The sequence below is a fragment of the Gallus gallus genome, chromosome 2 (genome assembly GCF_016699485.2).
Source record: "Gallus gallus isolate bGalGal1 chromosome 2, bGalGal1.mat.broiler.GRCg7b, whole genome shotgun sequence".
Lineage (NCBI taxonomy): Eukaryota > Metazoa > Chordata > Aves > Galliformes > Phasianidae > Gallus > Gallus gallus.
In genome coordinates, this window is record NC_052533.1 from 54,478,552 (window position 1) to 54,497,733 (window position 19,182).

The 19,182-nt window shown below is 37.5% G+C and overlaps 1 protein-coding gene across 4 annotated transcripts in view; it reads left to right on the forward strand.

The window, feature by feature from the left end:
* ADCY1 (adenylate cyclase 1) overlaps positions 1-19,182 on the forward strand; it is a 192,526-nt gene that overhangs the window by 95,324 nt on the left and 78,020 nt on the right. For all 4 annotated transcript variants that reach the window (XR_003073678.3, XR_003073677.3, XR_003073679.3 and 1 more), the window contains exons 5-7: positions 2,744-2,871; positions 14,325-14,483; positions 15,867-16,008. Coding sequence is in view for 1 of the 4 variants with exons in the window: in XM_418883.8 (XP_418883.4) it covers positions 2,744-2,871; positions 14,325-14,483; positions 15,867-16,008 (429 nt within the window). In the remaining 3 variants the exon portion in view is untranslated. The remainder of the gene's footprint in view (positions 1-2,743; positions 2,872-14,324; positions 14,484-15,866; positions 16,009-19,182) is intronic.

The window sequence follows — 19,182 nt, forward strand, 5'->3', positions numbered from 1 at the left end:
AGATTTTTATCATGTGCATAAAAGCAAATCATCTGCTGTTTCTAAACAAGCATTGTGTGTATCATCTGTGACTAGAATTTATAACTATTACATTTGAATTCATCACTGTCACAAATGTGAAAAATATTGAGTCAAGGGCTTGGAAGTTTGAGGGGAAAAAAAAAACAAAGAGAGGAAATAGATTTGTTTTGTTAATTTGAATATCGATCCTCATAAAGATTACAGGCTCTATTTGTAACAGATTTTGATCTCACAAATAGTGATATTGTGCTTTTTGTGTCTGTTGTAGTTTCCATGGAAATAAGTAGATCTTGCTTTTGGAGCAACCTCTGTAAAACATGAGGTACTGATCTATATAACAGTAGCGCTCTCAGAAAACCAAGCAATGAGTCATTTCAGACATAAACACTGAAGCAGAGAGAACACTTATCAATTAACACATACATATTCCAGTAATATGGGCTGGATAGTGACTTTTCTGATATCTTTCCATTGGGTCAAATACTCATTGCCTCTCCACAGACTGGGCATACTGAATTTGAAGATGAAGAGCTTTATGGAGATTTTTGACTTGTGGGATGAAACAAGTTGTTTTGGATAATTTTTTTAAAAATGACTTATTTGGGCAGTATAATGTTTTAATTTCTACTAAAAAAAACTTTGTGGTTTCTGTCAAAAAGCCTTGAGCTGGAAAGACTGTGTTTGTGTCAGGATGAATTTTGCAGTTTGCATATTATTTTTTTATCAGTGGTTTTTACTTATATAATACCACTCAGCTAAGGATCTCAAAACACTTGATTAGATCTCCATGTAAAACTGGTGAGACAGCTTGTGGCCATAGGCTGAAGGAAGACCCTAAGGCCCTAGTACTAATGCTTTTGGAATAATTATGCTCACATTCATTAACATATATATGCAATGAGAAATAGTGTTATTTTAAAGTCATGTTGTACGGCAGAAGAAATTTTAAGTAGTCTCTCTTAAGAAAGACTTCTGTGCTAGTTAAGTGTACCCAAAAAGATGACTCACATCTTTGGTTCAGTACGTGCATTTACTGCTTTAATTAATGTGAACTTGGAGGGGAAAAAAAAAAAAAAAGTAAACCAATTTTGCCAGAGTTACCATCTCTTCCATGTCTGAACAGAGGATATTGTGGCTACATCAGGAAAGTTTTGATTCTTGTAGACAGAAGACTGGATGAGAAAATGTGCTGTTTGAGAAGCTGAACTGGTATAATTAGGCCATCTTTTCCCAGTTTAAATACCCCTATCCTTTTTTTTTTTTTTTTTTTTTTTTTTTTTTTTTTTTTTTTTTGCTGCTGCTGAAGGCAAGTCTGTATTGTAAAAGGAGGGAGGGCAGGCTGGATTGTTTTTATTAACCTTCTCTCATCATATTCACAAAAGCTGCTTCTGCAGATCACTTATCTGCATAGTCCCAATTGTGGGAGTTGGATTCCCTGAATTCTTACACTTTTTCCTACTGTATACTAAATGATTAGAAGTAGGTATAGTCTAACTCTGAGGTATGCTGTAATCTGTTGATATTTCTTCATAGCTTATTAGCAAAGGTACTGCTTTGTTAAAGGCATTTTCTTACGTTCTCTCTTCAGGAATGAACTTTCTGCACAGACTGATATAGTACTTTGCACATCCCATCATTACTTTTTCCAAACTGGGAGTGATTTAGTCAGGAATATGATTGCAGAACTTGCATTATATATAAGCAGGAGATAAATAATACAAAGGTGACTGTCTCTTCTGATCTGTAAGTGTGTCATACAGTACAGCAATCATGCTATATTTTAAGTTGTAATTTACATATTGGGAATGCACAAATATGCATTTCTTTCCAGATTGTCTTGGAATGCAAACTTTCCCTGATATTGAGTAGTTTTTTGGCTCCCAGTATTTAGTTTGGATTGATGAAGAAATGAAGTTTCACTGCAAATGTTGAACTAATGCTGACCTAGTATGATGACAAGGAAAAAATTTTATTCAGAACTGTAATGTTACCCTATGTGTATTGAACAACAGACTGTATCTCCAGAATTATATATATAAGTCAGGCCTGCTATGAAAGTAATGCTTCCTATTTTATGGTGGTCCATAATGTCAGAGACAGATGTTGATGGTATGGCTGTATAGGTTGAATCTTCCTGCCAAAATTATATTAAATTTTCTTGCTATGCAGAAGAGAGGTATTCTGACAAAATGGTGTCCAACATGGAAGTGCAAATGAAGTGAAGGTGTGTAATTGAATTCCTTCATGTGAAAAACACATCACCCACTGATAATGCTTGCTTAATGTTTATAGAGACCAAATAATGGATGTCAGCACATACAATGGTGGTGCATTTCAGCAGTGGCCACTGTGACAATGGTGACCTACACCAGTGCACATTCTCTATAATCATGGCTGCGGACTCTTATTCATAGTGGTGAAAATGCATAGCTAATGGTGGTGACTATGTTGAAAAATAGTGTTTTGTAGCTGAGAATTTGCTTCATAGTGTTGTAGTTTCCAAGGAAATAAGATGTCGTTACTTTTGAAGCAGCCTACACTGATAGATATGTGTATGTCAGCTGTTCTGTATAGGGAACCCAGATTTCATGAACCCTAAACTTGTTCCTGTGAATGTAAAAGGATTCTCTGAGTGAGTGTGTTATTGGAGAAGATTTTCTCCTGTAAATATTAGACTATTTCTGTGAACAGTAAAATTTTTCCCGTTCTGTTTTTATTAAAGGAAAATCACTGCAGAAGAATAAAAATCCTAGGTGACTGTTACTATTGTGTATCAGGCTTAACCCAACCCAAAACGGACCATGCCCATTGCTGTGTTGAAATGGGACTGGATATGATTGACACCATCACGTAAGTATTGCACATGGTAAATGTGGAAAAGAGTGTTGTAGCAGCTTTTATGTTGTATTCAGAAAAGATGTTCTCAAAGGAATGGTAGTGTCTGGTAGCATTGCCCACCTAACAGTGTATCCTGTTGCTTTCAAGTCACAGCTACTGTGTCTCACAAAGCATAATTCTATACACCAATTTTTGAATCCACTTCCTCACATTGAGGGAAAATGTACACAAGCATGAGTATGTAGAGGCGCATATTTGTACTGATAGGGATTTGAAGGATCATGAGAAATTATGAAATATTTCAGTTGTTATTCAACATAAAGGAATCTGAGTTCTTGTATTTACACTGGTCATTTCACTCACCAGTATGCAAAAAAATCAAAGCTAGTCGCGGTGTATGCAGTTTGAATGTGTTTGCATGTTCTTGTATTCCTAAAATGATAGCTTGCTGGTTTCTCCTTTCTGTATCATGTTTAAATTTTTCATTTAAAGTTAGTCTGCATTTCAGAAATGTAGTGAGAAACTTACTTTGCTAATAAGGATTTTTTTATGCTTGAGCACTCCACTTTGATCAATATTGTGTGAAGATTAAAAAGTGAATGTGAGAGAACAGTGAATGAGCTTTTATCAAGAGCTGGAGATCTATTTCACTGCTTGGGAGTGAAGGAGAAAAGAGATTTCTTCACTACTGCCTTGTTCTGTACATCTGTTTGTGCATGTGTTTTGTATGTGTGGATGCACATGCATGTACATACAGGTAACCACATAAAGCAGATGCTTTCCCAAATGTAGATAATGCTTACTTCTGTGTATGGCAAACAGGTATACAGGTATTGGACCAGAGAGATTATTGCGTTGCAAAGGAGTAATGAAATAAAGATCTTACTGGTGTCCTGGGCTCGCGGAAGGGCTCCAAGAGGAGTGATCTCCAGATAGAGATCCTTCCTCCTTGGGGGTCAGCCCTTAAATGGGGTCTAGGAGGAGTGGAGCTGGGCTCCACCCCTTCTGGTCACTCAGGTGAAATTGCACTCACCTGTGCCCCTGCAGCTGACTCAGCGCTTGCCTCAGGTGGTCAATCAGAGTTTCAGGCTGTGATTAAATAGTTCCCATACACTTGCGCAAAGTTTTGGTTTTGTAGAGGATTGTATCATGATCTACCCAATGAGTTCACTGAATCTCTTTCTCAGGCAAGTTGGTTTGTCTCTGTGGTAGTCATAGCTGTTTGTTCAAACACAGCTACTACTTTACTACGTGATTCTGTTCCTGCATATCAACCTTAAACATTTCAGTGAACCTGGATTAACTGATCTTTCTTTGTAGAGGATTTTGAAGAACTAAAAATGAGAGAAGTACTTTTAAAAAAATGAAGTCTAATTCCCATTTCCAGTTCTATCACGTTTTTTTTATTGTAATGTTAATTTATATAAAAACTCAAGGGTTGGGTAAATAAACCCATATTCTCGTTCTTGTTAAATATAAGCTCACGTTATCTTCGTAAATATTGCAAAACTGACAAAACGCTTTGTAATCTATGATAATATATGATTCTGTGATAACAAAATCCTAGAAGAATCACTGCTAGACACTTCATTCCCGATAACAGCTGAAGTTATACATAACAACACAACGCATAGAGAAACCCTGAAATAATCAAGAGATCCTAAATCTTCACATTATGCACATATGACTTCTTCCGTATCACATTTATAAGGAAGCACTGGGTTTTAGAACAAGCCTTCTACACGTTTTCAAAAGTCTTTTTTAATCAATGGAAAGCAGTAGCTGCTGCTCTCATCCTCTTTTAAGCCTAGGCTTGATCATTAATTTTATTAGTTATGTTGTCTTTCATGCATATAAATAATGGTAATACACAGCTTTCTGATTTTCCATTTTTTTTTTTAATTTTCAGTATGAAAACAATAATAGAAATGAAATGTTTCCTTTGTATGGCTGCTCACATGATAATGGAAAATTTGAAAAATGAGTTGTATTAAAAAGGAAATGTTCCTCTTGGACTGTTTAGCCTGGAGGATAACGGTAAAAATATCAAGTATCTAAAGAAAAAAGTGTGAAGAAAGTGAAGCCAATTTTTTCTCAGTAATATCTAGTGTCAGAATAAAAGGCAATGGGCAAATTAAACTGAAATATAGGAATTCCTGACTAAACATTAAAAAATAATTACTGTGAAAGTGGCCAAATACTAGGGAAGTTACAAAGGAATGGTGTGGATTATGCATTCTTGGAGATATTTAAAACCCAGCTGGGTTTTAAAACTCAGCAATTCTGTGATTCTTTAGAAACTGTAGTAGAATATAATTGATTGACGATATTAGCATTTTATTTTTGAAGTCCTCTTAATTTGGAAGACTTCAGAGTTGGTAATCAGGGGTCAGGGCATTGGGGGCGAGGGCAAGATAGATACAAAGCAAGAGCACACTAGATTTACTTAGGGTTATTGAATTTCTAGAGCTCTTGGAGTGGGTCCAGAGGAGGGCTACTAAGATGACCAGAGGGCTGGAGCACCTCTCCTATGAGCAAAGAATCACAGAATGGTCCGGGTTGGAAAGGACCTCAAGGATCATGAATCTCCAACCCTCCTGAACCCCTGCCACAAGCAGGGCCACCAACCTTCACATTTAATACTAGACCAGGCTGCACAGGGCCCCATCCAACCTGGCCTTGAACGTCTTCAGGGATGGGGCATGCACAACCTCTCTGAGCAGACTGTTCCAGCACCTCACCACTCTCTCTGTGAAGAACTTCCCCCTGACATCCAACCTAAATCTTCCCTCCTTCAGCTTAAAACCATTTCCCCTTGTCCTGCTGTTATGTACCCTTTCAAAGAGCTCACTCCCCTCCTGTTTATAGGCTCCCTTTAGGTTCTAGAAGGCTGCAATTAGGTCACCCTGCAGCTTTCTTTTCTCCAGGCTGAACAAGCCCAGCTCCCTCAGCCTGTCTGTCTTCATAGCGGAGGTGCTCCAGCCCTCTGATCATCTTCATGTCCCTCCTCTGGACCCTCTCCAACAGCTTCCTGTCTTTCTTGTACTGGGGGCTCCAGACCTGGACATACTACTCCAGATGGGGCCTCACAGGGGAGGAGTAGAGAGGGACAATCACCTCCCTGTTCCCGCTGGCCACCCTACTTCCGATGGAGTCCTGGATACCATTTGTTTTCTGAGCTGCAAGAGCACACTGCTGGCTCATGTTAAGTTTTTCATCCACCAGGACCCCAGGTGCTTCTCTGCAGGGCTACTCTCAAGGACTGCTCCTGCCAGTCTGTCCATTGAAGGAAAGGTTGAGGGAACTGGGCTTGTTTAGCTTGGAAAAGAGAAGGCTCCTGGGAGATCCAATGTGGCCTTCCAATACTTGAAGGGAGCATATATACAGGAGGGGGAACAGCTGTTTACGGGGGTGGGTAGTAATAGAACAAGGGGGAATAGTTTCAAACTGAGGCAGGGGAGGTTTAGGTTAGATATTAGGAGGAAGTTTTTCACTCAGAGTGTGGCGAAGCACTGGAACAGGTTGCCCAAGGAGGTTTTGGATGCCCCATCTCTGGAGGCATTCAAGACCTGGCTGGATGTAGCTCTGAGCAGCCTTGTCTAGTGGTTGGTGACACTGCACACAGCAGGGGGATTGAAACTAGATGATCTTTGAGGTCCTTTTCAACTCTGGCCATTCTATGATCCTCTGTATGTATGCACAATGATTCCTTTATTATTATTATTATTATGAGGAATTAGGAGTGAGTAACATGCCTGCACGAGGCAATTGGATGAGGTTAGACTCTTCTCAGTGGTGTGTAGTGATTAGACCAGGAGCAATAGCCAAAAACTGGAACATAGGAAGCTCCCCACAAATATGCAGAACTCCTTTACTGTGAGTGTGACAGAATACTGGAACGGGCTGCGCAGAGAGATTGTGGAGTCTCCTTCTTTGGAGATATTCATGATTCATCTGGACAGTTACCTTTGTGACCTAGTGTAGGGAACCTAGTTTAGCAGAGGGGTTAGGCTCGATATCTAGTCGTCCCTTCCATCCCCTTCAGTTTTGCGAGTAAAGACTGCAAGATCCAGGTTCAATGCATATTTCTCTCCTTAGCAAAATGAAATTACCAGTTCTGCTTCTGATAGAGAACAGGAAGATGGTGTGTTCCAAGAACACTTACTCTCAATTATATTTTTTCTTTTACTGCAAATGGAGTATCGTCTGTTCAATAATTTTGTGTATTCTGGCTCCAGCTCCCTTGCTGACAGGAGTCTGTGGATAAGTCAAGTGCACAAAGAGCGTCAGAGCTGGAAAACAGGCTTTGTTGAAGATTAGGAAAAAACTTTTCACTCCTTCATAAACACAAAAGCCAGAAGATGGATTGCCCAGATTATTTTGTTTGGAAAAAATGCTGGGCAGATAAAACAGGAGAAGCATAAAGTTTATGATGGTACACTTGGAATGAAACTGCATCTCATGGGTTGCATCAAATGAGCAAGTAAACAAAGCAGACATTTTCTTTCTGCTCCAAGGGCAAGAAATGAATGGTATTGTTTCCAATTAGAAACAAGGAGGGAATCTGGGTGAACAGGATATAAATACTAGATTAGGGACTGGTACAGGTATTGAGGTTGACATTCATAAACTTATTAAAAATGTAATGGGATCCTGTAATCATTTGTATCATTACATAAATGATCATTACATAAATTTTGACGGTACTCATTCCCTTGACCAAGGAATCATAGAATGGTTTGGGTTGGAAAAAACATTTAAGATCATGTGGTTCCAATCCCTCTGCTATATGCAGGGACACTTCTCACTAGACCAGGCTGCTCAAAGCCCCATCCAAATGGCCTTGTTTCCTCCAGGAACGGGATATCCATAACCTCTCTGTGCAATCTGTTCTAATGTCTCACCACCATCACAGTAACGGTTACAACAGATATGGAGGTATTCACTGAGTTCTTCACTTCAGTCTTTTCTAGCAGCCAGGATTCTCATGTCCCTAAACCTCTAGATGGATACTGGGTGAACAAACTCCCCTTCTGCTGTAAGGGCAGAACAAGTCTGAGACTACCTCATCAGAATTAATGTGTACAAGTCTTTGGGGCCAGATGCCGTGCATCCCAGTGTGCAAAAGGAGCTGGCTGATGTGCTTGCTGAGCCACTCTCCATCATATTTGAAAAGTTATGGCTGTTGGGTAAAGCTCCCAGGGACTGGAAAAAAGGAACATCACTTCCATTTATAAGAAAGGGAGGAAGGAGGACCTGGGGAACTACAGGCTGGTGAGCCTGTAGCCTGGGACGATCATGGAACAGATCCTCCTAGAAGACATGTTAAGGCACACGAGAGATGAGTGGGTGATCTGAGACAGCCAACTTGGCTTTACCAATGGAAGGTCTTGCCTAGCCAATCTGGTGGTCTCCTATGATGGAGTGACAGCATTGGTGGACAAAGGGAAGGTGACCAGTGTCATCTACCTGCACTTGTGCAAAGCCTTTGACATGGTCCTCCACGGCATCCTTATCTCTAAATTGGAGAGATATGGGTGGACTATTTGGTGGATAAGGAATTGATTGGAAGGTCACAGCTGTAGACTTGTTGAAGTGTAGGTCAGTAACGAGCGGTGTCCCCCAGGGATCTGTCTTGGGTCCAGTACTCTTAACATCTTTATCAGTGGTATAGATGATGGGATTGAGGATACCCTCAGCAAGTTTACTGATGACCCCAGGCTGAGTAGTGCAGTTAATACAGCAAAAGGAAGGGATAACATCCAGAGGGCAACAAAGCAAAGTGCAACATTTGCACTTAGTTTGAGGTAATACCAGATACATATACAAATTGGGAGAACAAATCTTTGCGAGTAGCCATGGTGAGAAGGACTTAGTGATTCTGGTTGATGAAAAATTTAACATAAGCCAGCAATGTGTGCTTGCAGCCTGGAAGGCCAATGGTATCCTGGGTTCCACAGAAGAGGGGTGGCCAGCAGGGACAGGGAAGTGACTCCCTCTATTCTGCCATCCTAAGGCCCTAGCTGGAGCACTGTGTCCAAGTCTGGAATCTCCAACACAGAAAAGATGTGGAGCTTTTGGAGAGGGTCCAGAGGAGGGCCACAAAGATGATCTGGGGGCTGGATCACCTCTGCTATAGGGAAAGGCTGAGGGAACTGGGCTTGTTCAGCCTGTAAAAGTGAAGACTGCAGGGAGACTTCTTTATGGCCTCCTGGTACTTAAAGGGAATTTATAAACATGAGGAAAATCAAATTTTTACAAAGGTAGATAGTGATATGCCAAGGAAGAATGATTTTAAAATAAAGGAGGGAAGATTTAGGTTAGATGGCAGGGGGAAGTTCTTCACAGAGAGAGTGGTCAGGTGCTGGAACAGTTTGCCCAGAGAGATTGTGGATGCCTCACTCCAGGAGATTTTCAAGACCAGATTGCATCGGGCCCTGGGCAATCTGATGTAGTACTTGATCTAGCAGCTGGCAACTCTACTTGTGGCAGGGAGGTTGAAGCTGATAATCCTTGAGCTCTCTTCCAACCCAAGGCTGGAAAAAAAATCAGGAAATGGTTCTGATGGTGAGTTTGTTAAGCAGTGTATAGAAAGCACGGCAGGTATAATATGTCCTAATAAAAAATAAAGCATATTTTTCTAAAATCAGTTTGTCTCAACAGACCATAGCCAGGTGAACTGAAGAAACAGGAAAGTATATTGAAAGAACTTTGGAAAGTAAAGCTGCTAATTTGAAATTTTATGCTTTGGCGATAGATGAAAGTACTGATGCTACAGATATGGCTCGACTTGCCCTTTTCACTAGAGCTACTGATAACAAATATAATGTCACTGAAAAAATGGCTGCTTTCATGCCACTGGAAGACACAGCTAAGTCTTTTGATTTGTATGAAGCAGTAAAAAAAATACATTAAAGCCATTTTCTTCAACCTTTGTCAACATATCTGGCATAGCTACTGATAGTGCTCCTGTGATGGTTGGTAAAAAAAGATGGACTTATAATATCACTGCATCAAGCATCAAGAAAATTTATGTACAAAAGCTGTAAAAATGGATACAGTCATACAAATTGTCATCAAAGCTGAGAATATCATTAAGTCCAAAGGACTGAATCATTGCCAATTCTAGGTGTTCCTGATTATGAGTTCATCATTTATTTTTCTGAAGGAAGGTGGCTAAGTTGGGGTAAGATGCTAACAAGGCTTTATGATTTCCAAAGTGGGATCAAGTCCTTTGTGAAATCAAAATAAAAATTGCTCCAGAATGTGAAGATTAAAAATGTATCACAATTTTTTGGTGAATTTGACCACTCATTTAGGTGAGTTAAACACGCATCTTTAATGTGAAAGCCACCTTATCTGTGCTATATTTCAGACAATAACAGTATTTGAAATGAAACTTAAACTGTGGCAAGCTCAAGTTATGGTGAATAATTTTATGCATTTTTATACATTGTCTAGACACAGTCTGTGTCTTTTTCACTGTGAACAGTGAAAAATATGCAGCTGTATTTTCCTTTTCAATAAATAAATTTGAGAATAGGTTTCAAGATTTCAAAAAAAAAAATCTTTTGTGTGTGTGTGTGTGTATATGCAACTCCATTTTCAGTTGACATAAATATGTTACTTGCAAATTTTCACATGGAATGTGAAGAGTTGTGATCAGACATTCTACTCAATGAAAAATGATTCTATCTACTTACCAGACTTTTATAAGCCCTTTCTTACCAGAGAAAAATATCTGTCACTTCACAGTCACACCTTATTCATGTCATCACTTTTTGGCAGTACATACATTTGTGAACAATTATTTTCAAATATGAAGAACAGGAAGAATAATATTGCACCAAAAATCTCTGATGAACACCTTGAGAACTCACTGAGAATGACAACCACCTCTACTGAACCAAACTGTTGCACTAGTTTCATAAAAACAAGGCCAACCATCCCACTAGCTTTATGTTTCTGTTGCTCTCTGTTGTTTTTTTATACTTTAATTAAAAAATAATAATTATAAGCCTTGTTACTCAAATACATTAAATGTATTATATATTTTATACGTGGCCCAAGGAAATTCCTATTCACTCAATGTGGCCCAAGCAAGCCAAAAGGTTGGACAATTATGGTTTAACCATAAATATTATGGGGGAGGAGAGTTATTTTATAACAGGACTTGTCTCCTATATTGAATATTCCTGCTACTTATGGGGTTTGAAGAGATGCGAAGGAAAATACCTAGGAACCCTTGCTTTCTGAAATCTGGGTGCCTTAGTGGAGTCTATCAGGGGACAAATCAGCTTTTTTTTTCTGTCAAATAGGTGAATGACATGTGAATAACACATTGATAACTTCACCTTATATTGATGACTCCTCACGGATGGAAGTTGGTCATATATTGCACCTACATGTTTTGTTGCTATTTTGTTAATTGTTGTGGAGTCTGATGCTTGAACCATCTCCTACCTCATGGCTTGGTCATTTGCTGAACTGGGGAAGGAAGGGCAATTACAACAGATGATTTAGGAAAGCCCAAGTTAAATGTCTGGGATCTTTGTGCCTGGTTGTTGTTTGGTTTGTACTTTCTATGAGAATGTTAATTTTAACAGTGTTCCTTTCAGCATGGCTTTTGTAGCATTACTAGCAAATTAGTTCAAATTGTTTCAGTCTGGAGACAATTCACAAAAAGACATTCTTTGTCACTGATATCCAAGAAGTAGCCAATTCCTAATAGTGTTGAAATAGATCTGACCCAGACATATCCAGGAAGATTAGCAAAATTCCTTTTCTTTAAAGGGCATCATTATTTTAGAACTGTGCATAAATAAAAATCAGATGTATGTAACTGAACAAATAATCTTGTCTATTCATTTAACAAGCAAACATCTATTTCTATGCAGATGTTTTGGGGCCTAAAATAAAGATCTAAATAACGTAAAGGAAGTCAGAAACAGAGCTTCTGTTTTGTTTTTTGGTTTTTTTTCTTTCCCTTCTGTTGCTTCAAATTCAGCATGGATCTGGAGAAATGCATTTAAAATACAGAGGAATTTTACAGATTATCTAAGTGACTGACCACTTGCAGCAGCACATGAAATATTTGTAGCTAAATAGAGAACTACAATTTAAAGGATTGGCAGGAAACATCAGATGTCAGAGTATGGGTTATTCTCTTTCAAGTCATTTTCATAAAGTCTACATGCCTTCAGTTTAAAAAGAAAATGCTTCTTTCTATTTGTTTCTGGGCCTAATTTTATGTTAAAGTTTGAAAAACTTTTGAGTATATTTTTTTCAAAACCTTGAAGAGAATAAGTTATAGTGAATAACTTATTTGAAGAAATTCTTTTACTTTTTCTGTTCACAGCTTGTCTACAAAGTACTGATGTTTTTCCAGAAATGTATCTATAATTTAAAATGCATCATTAGATGCCTTTATGATATTTTAGTACACAAAAGTTGATGCTTTTTGGAAATATGATTGTAGTACTGCTCTGATTTTACATTTGAAATTTATTCTTCACACATTACTTCTATTCCTCATTTTTTGTAATTCAGTGGAGTATATTCGTGAAAATTAACTGCATAGAAAGGAGAATTGTCTTCAAAGCAAATTCAAAATTTTAACAAATTGCTCATCAGGCTTTTTTTCTGACTCACATTTAATGGTGAAAGCTCCCCTGAAACATGCTGTAGTTTCTGGAGAAAAAAAAGAAAAGAAAAAAAGAAAAAGAAAAGAAAAGAGACAAATGTTTTCAAGATTTAGATTTTACACTTGGGAAATATTTTGTTCAATACAAAATGTTTTCAGATTCTGCCAATTAATATGATCATTCATGATGTATTTCTCTGTTCATTTCTTTTTATTTATTTTGTTCTAATATTCAGATTTCTATAAGCAGGTGAGCAAGCTGGGGCAAAGAAAGGTAAAGAGCAACTGGAGTAGTTTCTGTCACTGAAACTTCACTGTATTTCCATATACATTTAGCATGAGATTTTATAGACTGTTTTAAATGAAAAGTTTTTTTAATGTTAATCTGCAAATGGGAAAACTCACATTCTTGTAGGTATGGTGGTGAATTACATACTACTTTAGTTAATCAGCAGAACATACACAAGTGAGCAAGCCATGATCCTGAAATGATTTGGCTTGCAGGCTACATGCTATGGTCTTGGTATAAGCTCACTCAGTTAATGGAACAACGCATGTGCACAGGTGAAGACAGAAATTTATCATTAGGTGGCTTATATAATTATCTCCTTTCTTTTCCTTGGGGCTTTGTCAAGCACACAGTGCACATAGAAAGCAGTATAACAGTGACTCCTTGGAGTCGTATTTAAGGTTTGCCTCCAAGCAGATACTGTATAATGAAAGGTCAACTTTCAGTAGGTAGAAATAGGACAAGGAAATACTTAATCTATTAGAAAGCTGTGCATAAGTCTCTCTCTGCTGTTACATTAAATATGACTGAAAATTGTGTCAGGCCTAGATTTCCTGTGGGGACAGTAGATTTCTACAGTTACCCACATTAGTGAGGGCTGACGTGGCATGTAGTTCTGCAGCAATTCAAGGCTGCAGAGCTTCTTAAATTGATGTCAGGGGTATTGTGCTGTTCACCTCTCATCTTGTCCTATGCTGCACATGCCCTTTCATTTAATTGTATTTCTTAAAATACAACTGTACAAGAGACAAATATGATTGCTACCCCTAAAACAGCTGCAAAGTCCTTCTAAAGATCTCCATCTCTTGTGACTTGATGATATTTTTAAAAACATATTGGTCAATGAAAAGTAAGGATAAATTATAGCCAGAGTATAGTTTAAGGTCTTCTCCTGTTAAATGCCTTGGAAAGTTTAAATTTAGAAACCTACAGAAAATTAAATATTACATAAATTAGGTAGCTTTTTTATTTTCTTGTTATGTCTGTTTTTGGACTGCAACTTAAACATGAAATTCCGCATGCCTTTGTAGCACGACAAACTGCAAAGATTTATGCATAGCATTATCCCTTCATGAGCTATGCAAGATTATTAGTTTCAAGGCTCTTTTCAGCATCCACAAGTCATTGTAGGGTGAGAATGTACTTCACAAAGAATCCTCCCTTACAGTGGCATCAAAATCAAAATGCTTTTAATAATGACTTCACCAATTTATTCCTTCTTTTCCAGGTATACAATGAAAATCTCTGAAGTTTAGCTTTAATTTACAGGTTGTAGTCCATAGTTAGAGGTTATTTCTGTGCCACTCTTCCAAGGGCTTTGGAAATATATTAATGTTTATTATCACTCTTCTACTGTTCTTGCACTGATTTGGTAGTTTCATCATATTTTTGTCCTGTACTCCTCATAGAGTAAAGCCATTTCTTGAATCAGGTGTATATTTATTAACTTTGGGGAAAGCAGTGAAAAAAAAAATAAAAAATAAGTGTAATGGTGTTGTCTAAAGACTTATGTTCTGATGCTATATATTCCAGATCTGTTGCAGAAGCCACAGAGGTTGATCTCAACATGAGAGTTGGATTACATACAGGAAGGGTGCTTTGTGGTGTCCTAGGTCTCCGAAAATGGCAATACGATGTCTGGTCAAATGATGTTACTTTAGCCAATGTAATGGAAGCTGGAGGATTGCCTGGGTAAGTCTGAGAAAGACCTACAGAAAACGAACCAGAGTCCCGTATAGGTGAATAATTTATTTCCTTCTTTGTACCTTTCGCACTGTACTTGCTCTTGATAAGAAGGATTGAGGGTTGTGTACGGTATGAGCAATCACTGCATTATCTCCTGTGGAACTGTGCAAATGATCTTGAAGTTTTTGTTAGTAATAGAGTGGAAGTAAAATTCTGAAAAGAAGGGGAAAAAAAAAATCTCTTAAGTGTTTTTTGAACTCCTTTTTAGAAACTGCCACATATAAAGAGAAGGAATAAGACAGTGCTAGGAAAGTAAGAGTGCTAGGCTTTCATCATCATTTCAAGTTATAAAAGTAAAATGCCCACAACATTTCAGGAATTTTTTGTATTTGTACACATGAAGTTTGGACAGGAGGGTGTATGCATGTTCCTTACTCTGTTTACAAGGACAGATAGTCAATACCTGTTGTCTGCTATCAAATGAAAATGTCTGCTTACATGCTCAGATATCCATCATGGGTCTGCAAATGATATAGTAGTATATAAACCTGCAGCCACTCCATGAGGCATCTCTTGGAATTTTAAGTACCCCTTGGACGGCCTTGGACGCTATTTAAGTGAACACAGTGCATCAGTATACATCTGTATGCAACTTGCATTTGGACTAGAATCTTCCAATCTTTGTTAGATTTTTACAAGATTATGATATTCTTAACAGGAGAACAATGGAACCTCTTCATTTTTGTGTCAGAGTGACTTTCTGTTTGTTACATACGTCTCTCTGACGTATTACTCTGACGTATTATTGACGTTTAGGCAGTGTTTCTGAGTATTCCTTACCTTGAGGCTTCCCAGCTTAAAAATAAAACAAAAAAAACAAAAAAAAAACCACATTTAAAGAGAAAATTAGTAACAGCTTTTCAGATATCTTGTAGGAAGTCATTTCAAATATGAGTGATCTTTCAGGAGAAAATGTGAAGATAGTTTTTTGGATATGCAGACTCACATATTGTGTCAAAAATGGCTGTGCTTCCCTAAAAAAGTGGATGAGAAATCTGCCTATGAAACAGAGTAAGTAAACGGTACAATTGAGAACTGTAAAGGGAAACAGGATAAGAAGAACAAAAATTTTATCTTTTATGCACATAAGAAGTTTGGAGTGTTTTTCACAACAGACAGTGAAATAAATTAACAAAACCACACAACGTGAAAGGTAATGTGCAGACCTACACTTTCTACAAATCACTGGAGATATTGAAGTTACCATTTTGCTATAAATACTTTATGATTTATGTGGCTAAAGATACAGAGCCTATTATGAGCTTTCGTACAGTAGCAACTAGTGATACATCATTGCTTTAAAGAAAAACATCCTATTTTTCTCTCCAGGAAAGTTCATATTACAAAGACCACCCTAGAGTGCCTAAATGGGGACTATGAAGTAGAACCAGGATATGGCCATGAAAGGAATAGTTTCTTGAAGAAACATAATATTGAAACATACTTTATTGTGCCATCCCACAGGAGAAAGGTAGGCTCCACAAATTCTTGGTTGTTCTGTAGCATGGTTTTGCAGCTTAACAACTGTTCTGTGATACTCTGAAAACAGAGGCAATACTGGGATTTCTTCTTTCTAAAAGTTTTTAAACGCTTCAAATTAGATTATTTTATATATATATATATATACACATACATACTGAGACAGGAAGGCTAAAAACAAAGCTAACCTTGTACAATACCTTGAGAAGATGATCGATGAATTTTAAAATTAAAATAACTACTCAACTTACTTAAAAAAAAAAAAAAAAGAAGTTTTAGGATTCTGTAATAATTGTATCAGAAATAAGATTCATTAGTCCAAAAATGTAACTCATATCTATGTCACTTCCCTTCAAAAGAATGTTTCAGATCACTAATGCTTGACAGCTTGGCTATTTTTCTTTGCTCTTTCATTTCCATATTGCCATGTCAATTTACTCATGCCCTCATAATGCTTTATACAACCACTTGTGATATTGATGATTCCCTTGCTAGACCTGTAGGAATCCCTAATGAATAGATGCAGAAAAACCAGTATTTTCAGGCACGTCATGCCCTCAGCAGAAAGGACTGTTAAATGAATTTAGCAATAATTGAACTAATGTTCCCTGGAAATCTAGAAATCTTGCCAAGCTGCAGAACATAAGTCTTTTTATCTAAGTCAGAGGAAGAGGCAGGAGTCAACCATTGTGCTTTCAAATACATATACGTACCACAGATCAGTTATTTATGCTCAAGACAAGTAAATTTTCTAAGATTGCAAGAGATAGTACATTTGTTGTCCAAAGCATGCATTTTCTCCTCCTAAGCTGAGCTGCTCATGACAAATTAAAAATAATTTTCCCTCCTTGCTCTGCCACCTCAGACTACTGCATTGAATTTGGTGATCTCATTCCTATCACAGCCACCTTCCCCCCAGATTTTATCATGCTCCCCTCTCCCTTCAGCCTATTCCTTTTGTCAGACCCCTGGAAAAACACTGGGGAAAGAGAAGTAAGTCAGCAGAACTGCAAGGAACAATAATGTTATCTGCTCTTTTCTTCCTTTTGGTGGAGAACAGAAAATTGAAAGTGTGAAAAGAACAAGGTAAGAGAAGATTTTAGCTCATTTGAGCAGGAACATCACTTCTTAGATGTTATTCAGGATTTAGCGACATTGATAGAAATGGCCATGACTCCTCATTCTAGATAAATCTTCAGAATAAGTAGAGTCTCAGCAGTGTAATGGTAATTGAGTGTTAGCATGTTGTGAAATCGGTGACAGTTGGTGACCTTTAAGCAGTTTCATTCAGTTACTTCTTTATTCCTCAATCAGTTAGTGACACCTTGAATCCTGAAAACCTGAAAATTTCATGAATAAAAATAACATAAGCAATTATCATATTTAGGACAACCTTTATACTGTAAAAAAAAGAATCTGTGACATCAGTAGGATGTCCTGCAAGTCCATAGTTTGAACAAACTGAATATGTTTGAATGATAACATTTTCAACATCAAATTAATCTTATCTTAGTTAACTGGCATAACATGTTTACATGTTGAGAGGGTCGTTATTGTTCTTTATAATTTTTTGAGCCAGAAAACTCAGAATACAAATTTTTTACCATTATTTTCTGAGACCACCCAAACAAGTTTCATTCAGGGATTTGATTTGTAGAGGGAAATTTTAATAATCAAGTCTGAAAGTACAAAAACAACAAAAATGAAGTTTTTAAGGAATTCAAAGGTCTGCTCTTGAGAGTGTTACCAAGCTTCCACTAACAGATGTTTAACAAAAAGTCAACCAAGAAGAGCAGATTACCTTGAATGCCAGATCTGCAGTCAGTTTCCTAGTGTGAATTTGATGATTCGTAGAGATTTTTTGAAAGTGTTGGAAATCAGGTCACCAGAGTTTTCTGATTCTAGGAATGAAAAATTAAGTTGTTTTATCCCTAGAAGGCTGCTATGAAGCTGTCTTATTGTGTGCTTCTTCTAACACAACTTGTTTTTAGAGAGATATTCTTCTTGCAATTGTTTTATTCTTCTTCCTTGTTTTATTCTTCTGCTGCTGCATATGATTAGATTTGTTTTTGTAATTTATGAAATAAAATAGAGAAAACAAGTGGGCTACATTCTGTTTCCATTAACAGTGAGAATTTTTCGTTAGCTTTCTTGAAGATAAAATTAGTTCCTGAATTAACAAATCCCCCCAAAAACCCACCAAAATTTCAAGCAAAATCATAAAGGAGGGATTGATTAAGATAGATATCTTGCTGACTGTAATTGTTTGTTTTGTTTTAACCATTGTTTTCACTCCCACAGCACTATGTATGATTTCATTCCCCACGTTACGTGTCAGGCTTCATTTTGTGTTTAGATGATAAATAAGAACTAAATTTTAGGAAAATTTTGGACATGTTGGTAGACAATGACAAGTAGAGGGTAAAGGGGATAAATGCAGCCATTACATATAGAAACCGTTCTTTCAACTCCACTGCATAAAACAGTGGTCAAAGAATTTTCAGTACAATCTTGGCATTTACATGTTAAAGCACTCAAATGTAGGTTTAATGTACAAAGATGAGAATCTACGCACAAGCACATATTTCTTCTTGCTTGCAAGACTGCTGAGAAACTACTGATGACTGCTGAGACACAAGTGATTGATTAGTACTAGCTACATAAACTAAACGCATTTTTACCCATGGGTGTTGCTGATGAGTTTGTAGAAATAACAGATGCTGTACTACAGCTTGGCTGACATCACCTCTCTTGCATGCATCAACACAGCCAGTCTAACAGAAAGAAACACTTCATGAGTTTTACTGGTATTGACAGGCTTCTTCACTGGACTCACAGAATAATCAATATGTCACTCTGCTATGTGTCACAGCCATCCGCTGTCTTTGTAAACTTGCATATTCATCATTAGACCACAAGATACTAATAGAAACGTTCATAGTAGTATATTTAGATTCAAAATATAGACCTGTAATCCCCTCCTGTCTTGATCTTTGGAGACATAGAAGGAGAAAACTACCCTTGAAGCACAGACAAGGTCGAGTATCTAGGTGAATTCAGGTATCTGATGATGCAATATTGCATTCCCTTCTCAGGAGCCCCAGTAGCTGAAATGCAGAGACTTTTCATTTCTTATGCATCATCTGATATTAGTTTGGACTATAGC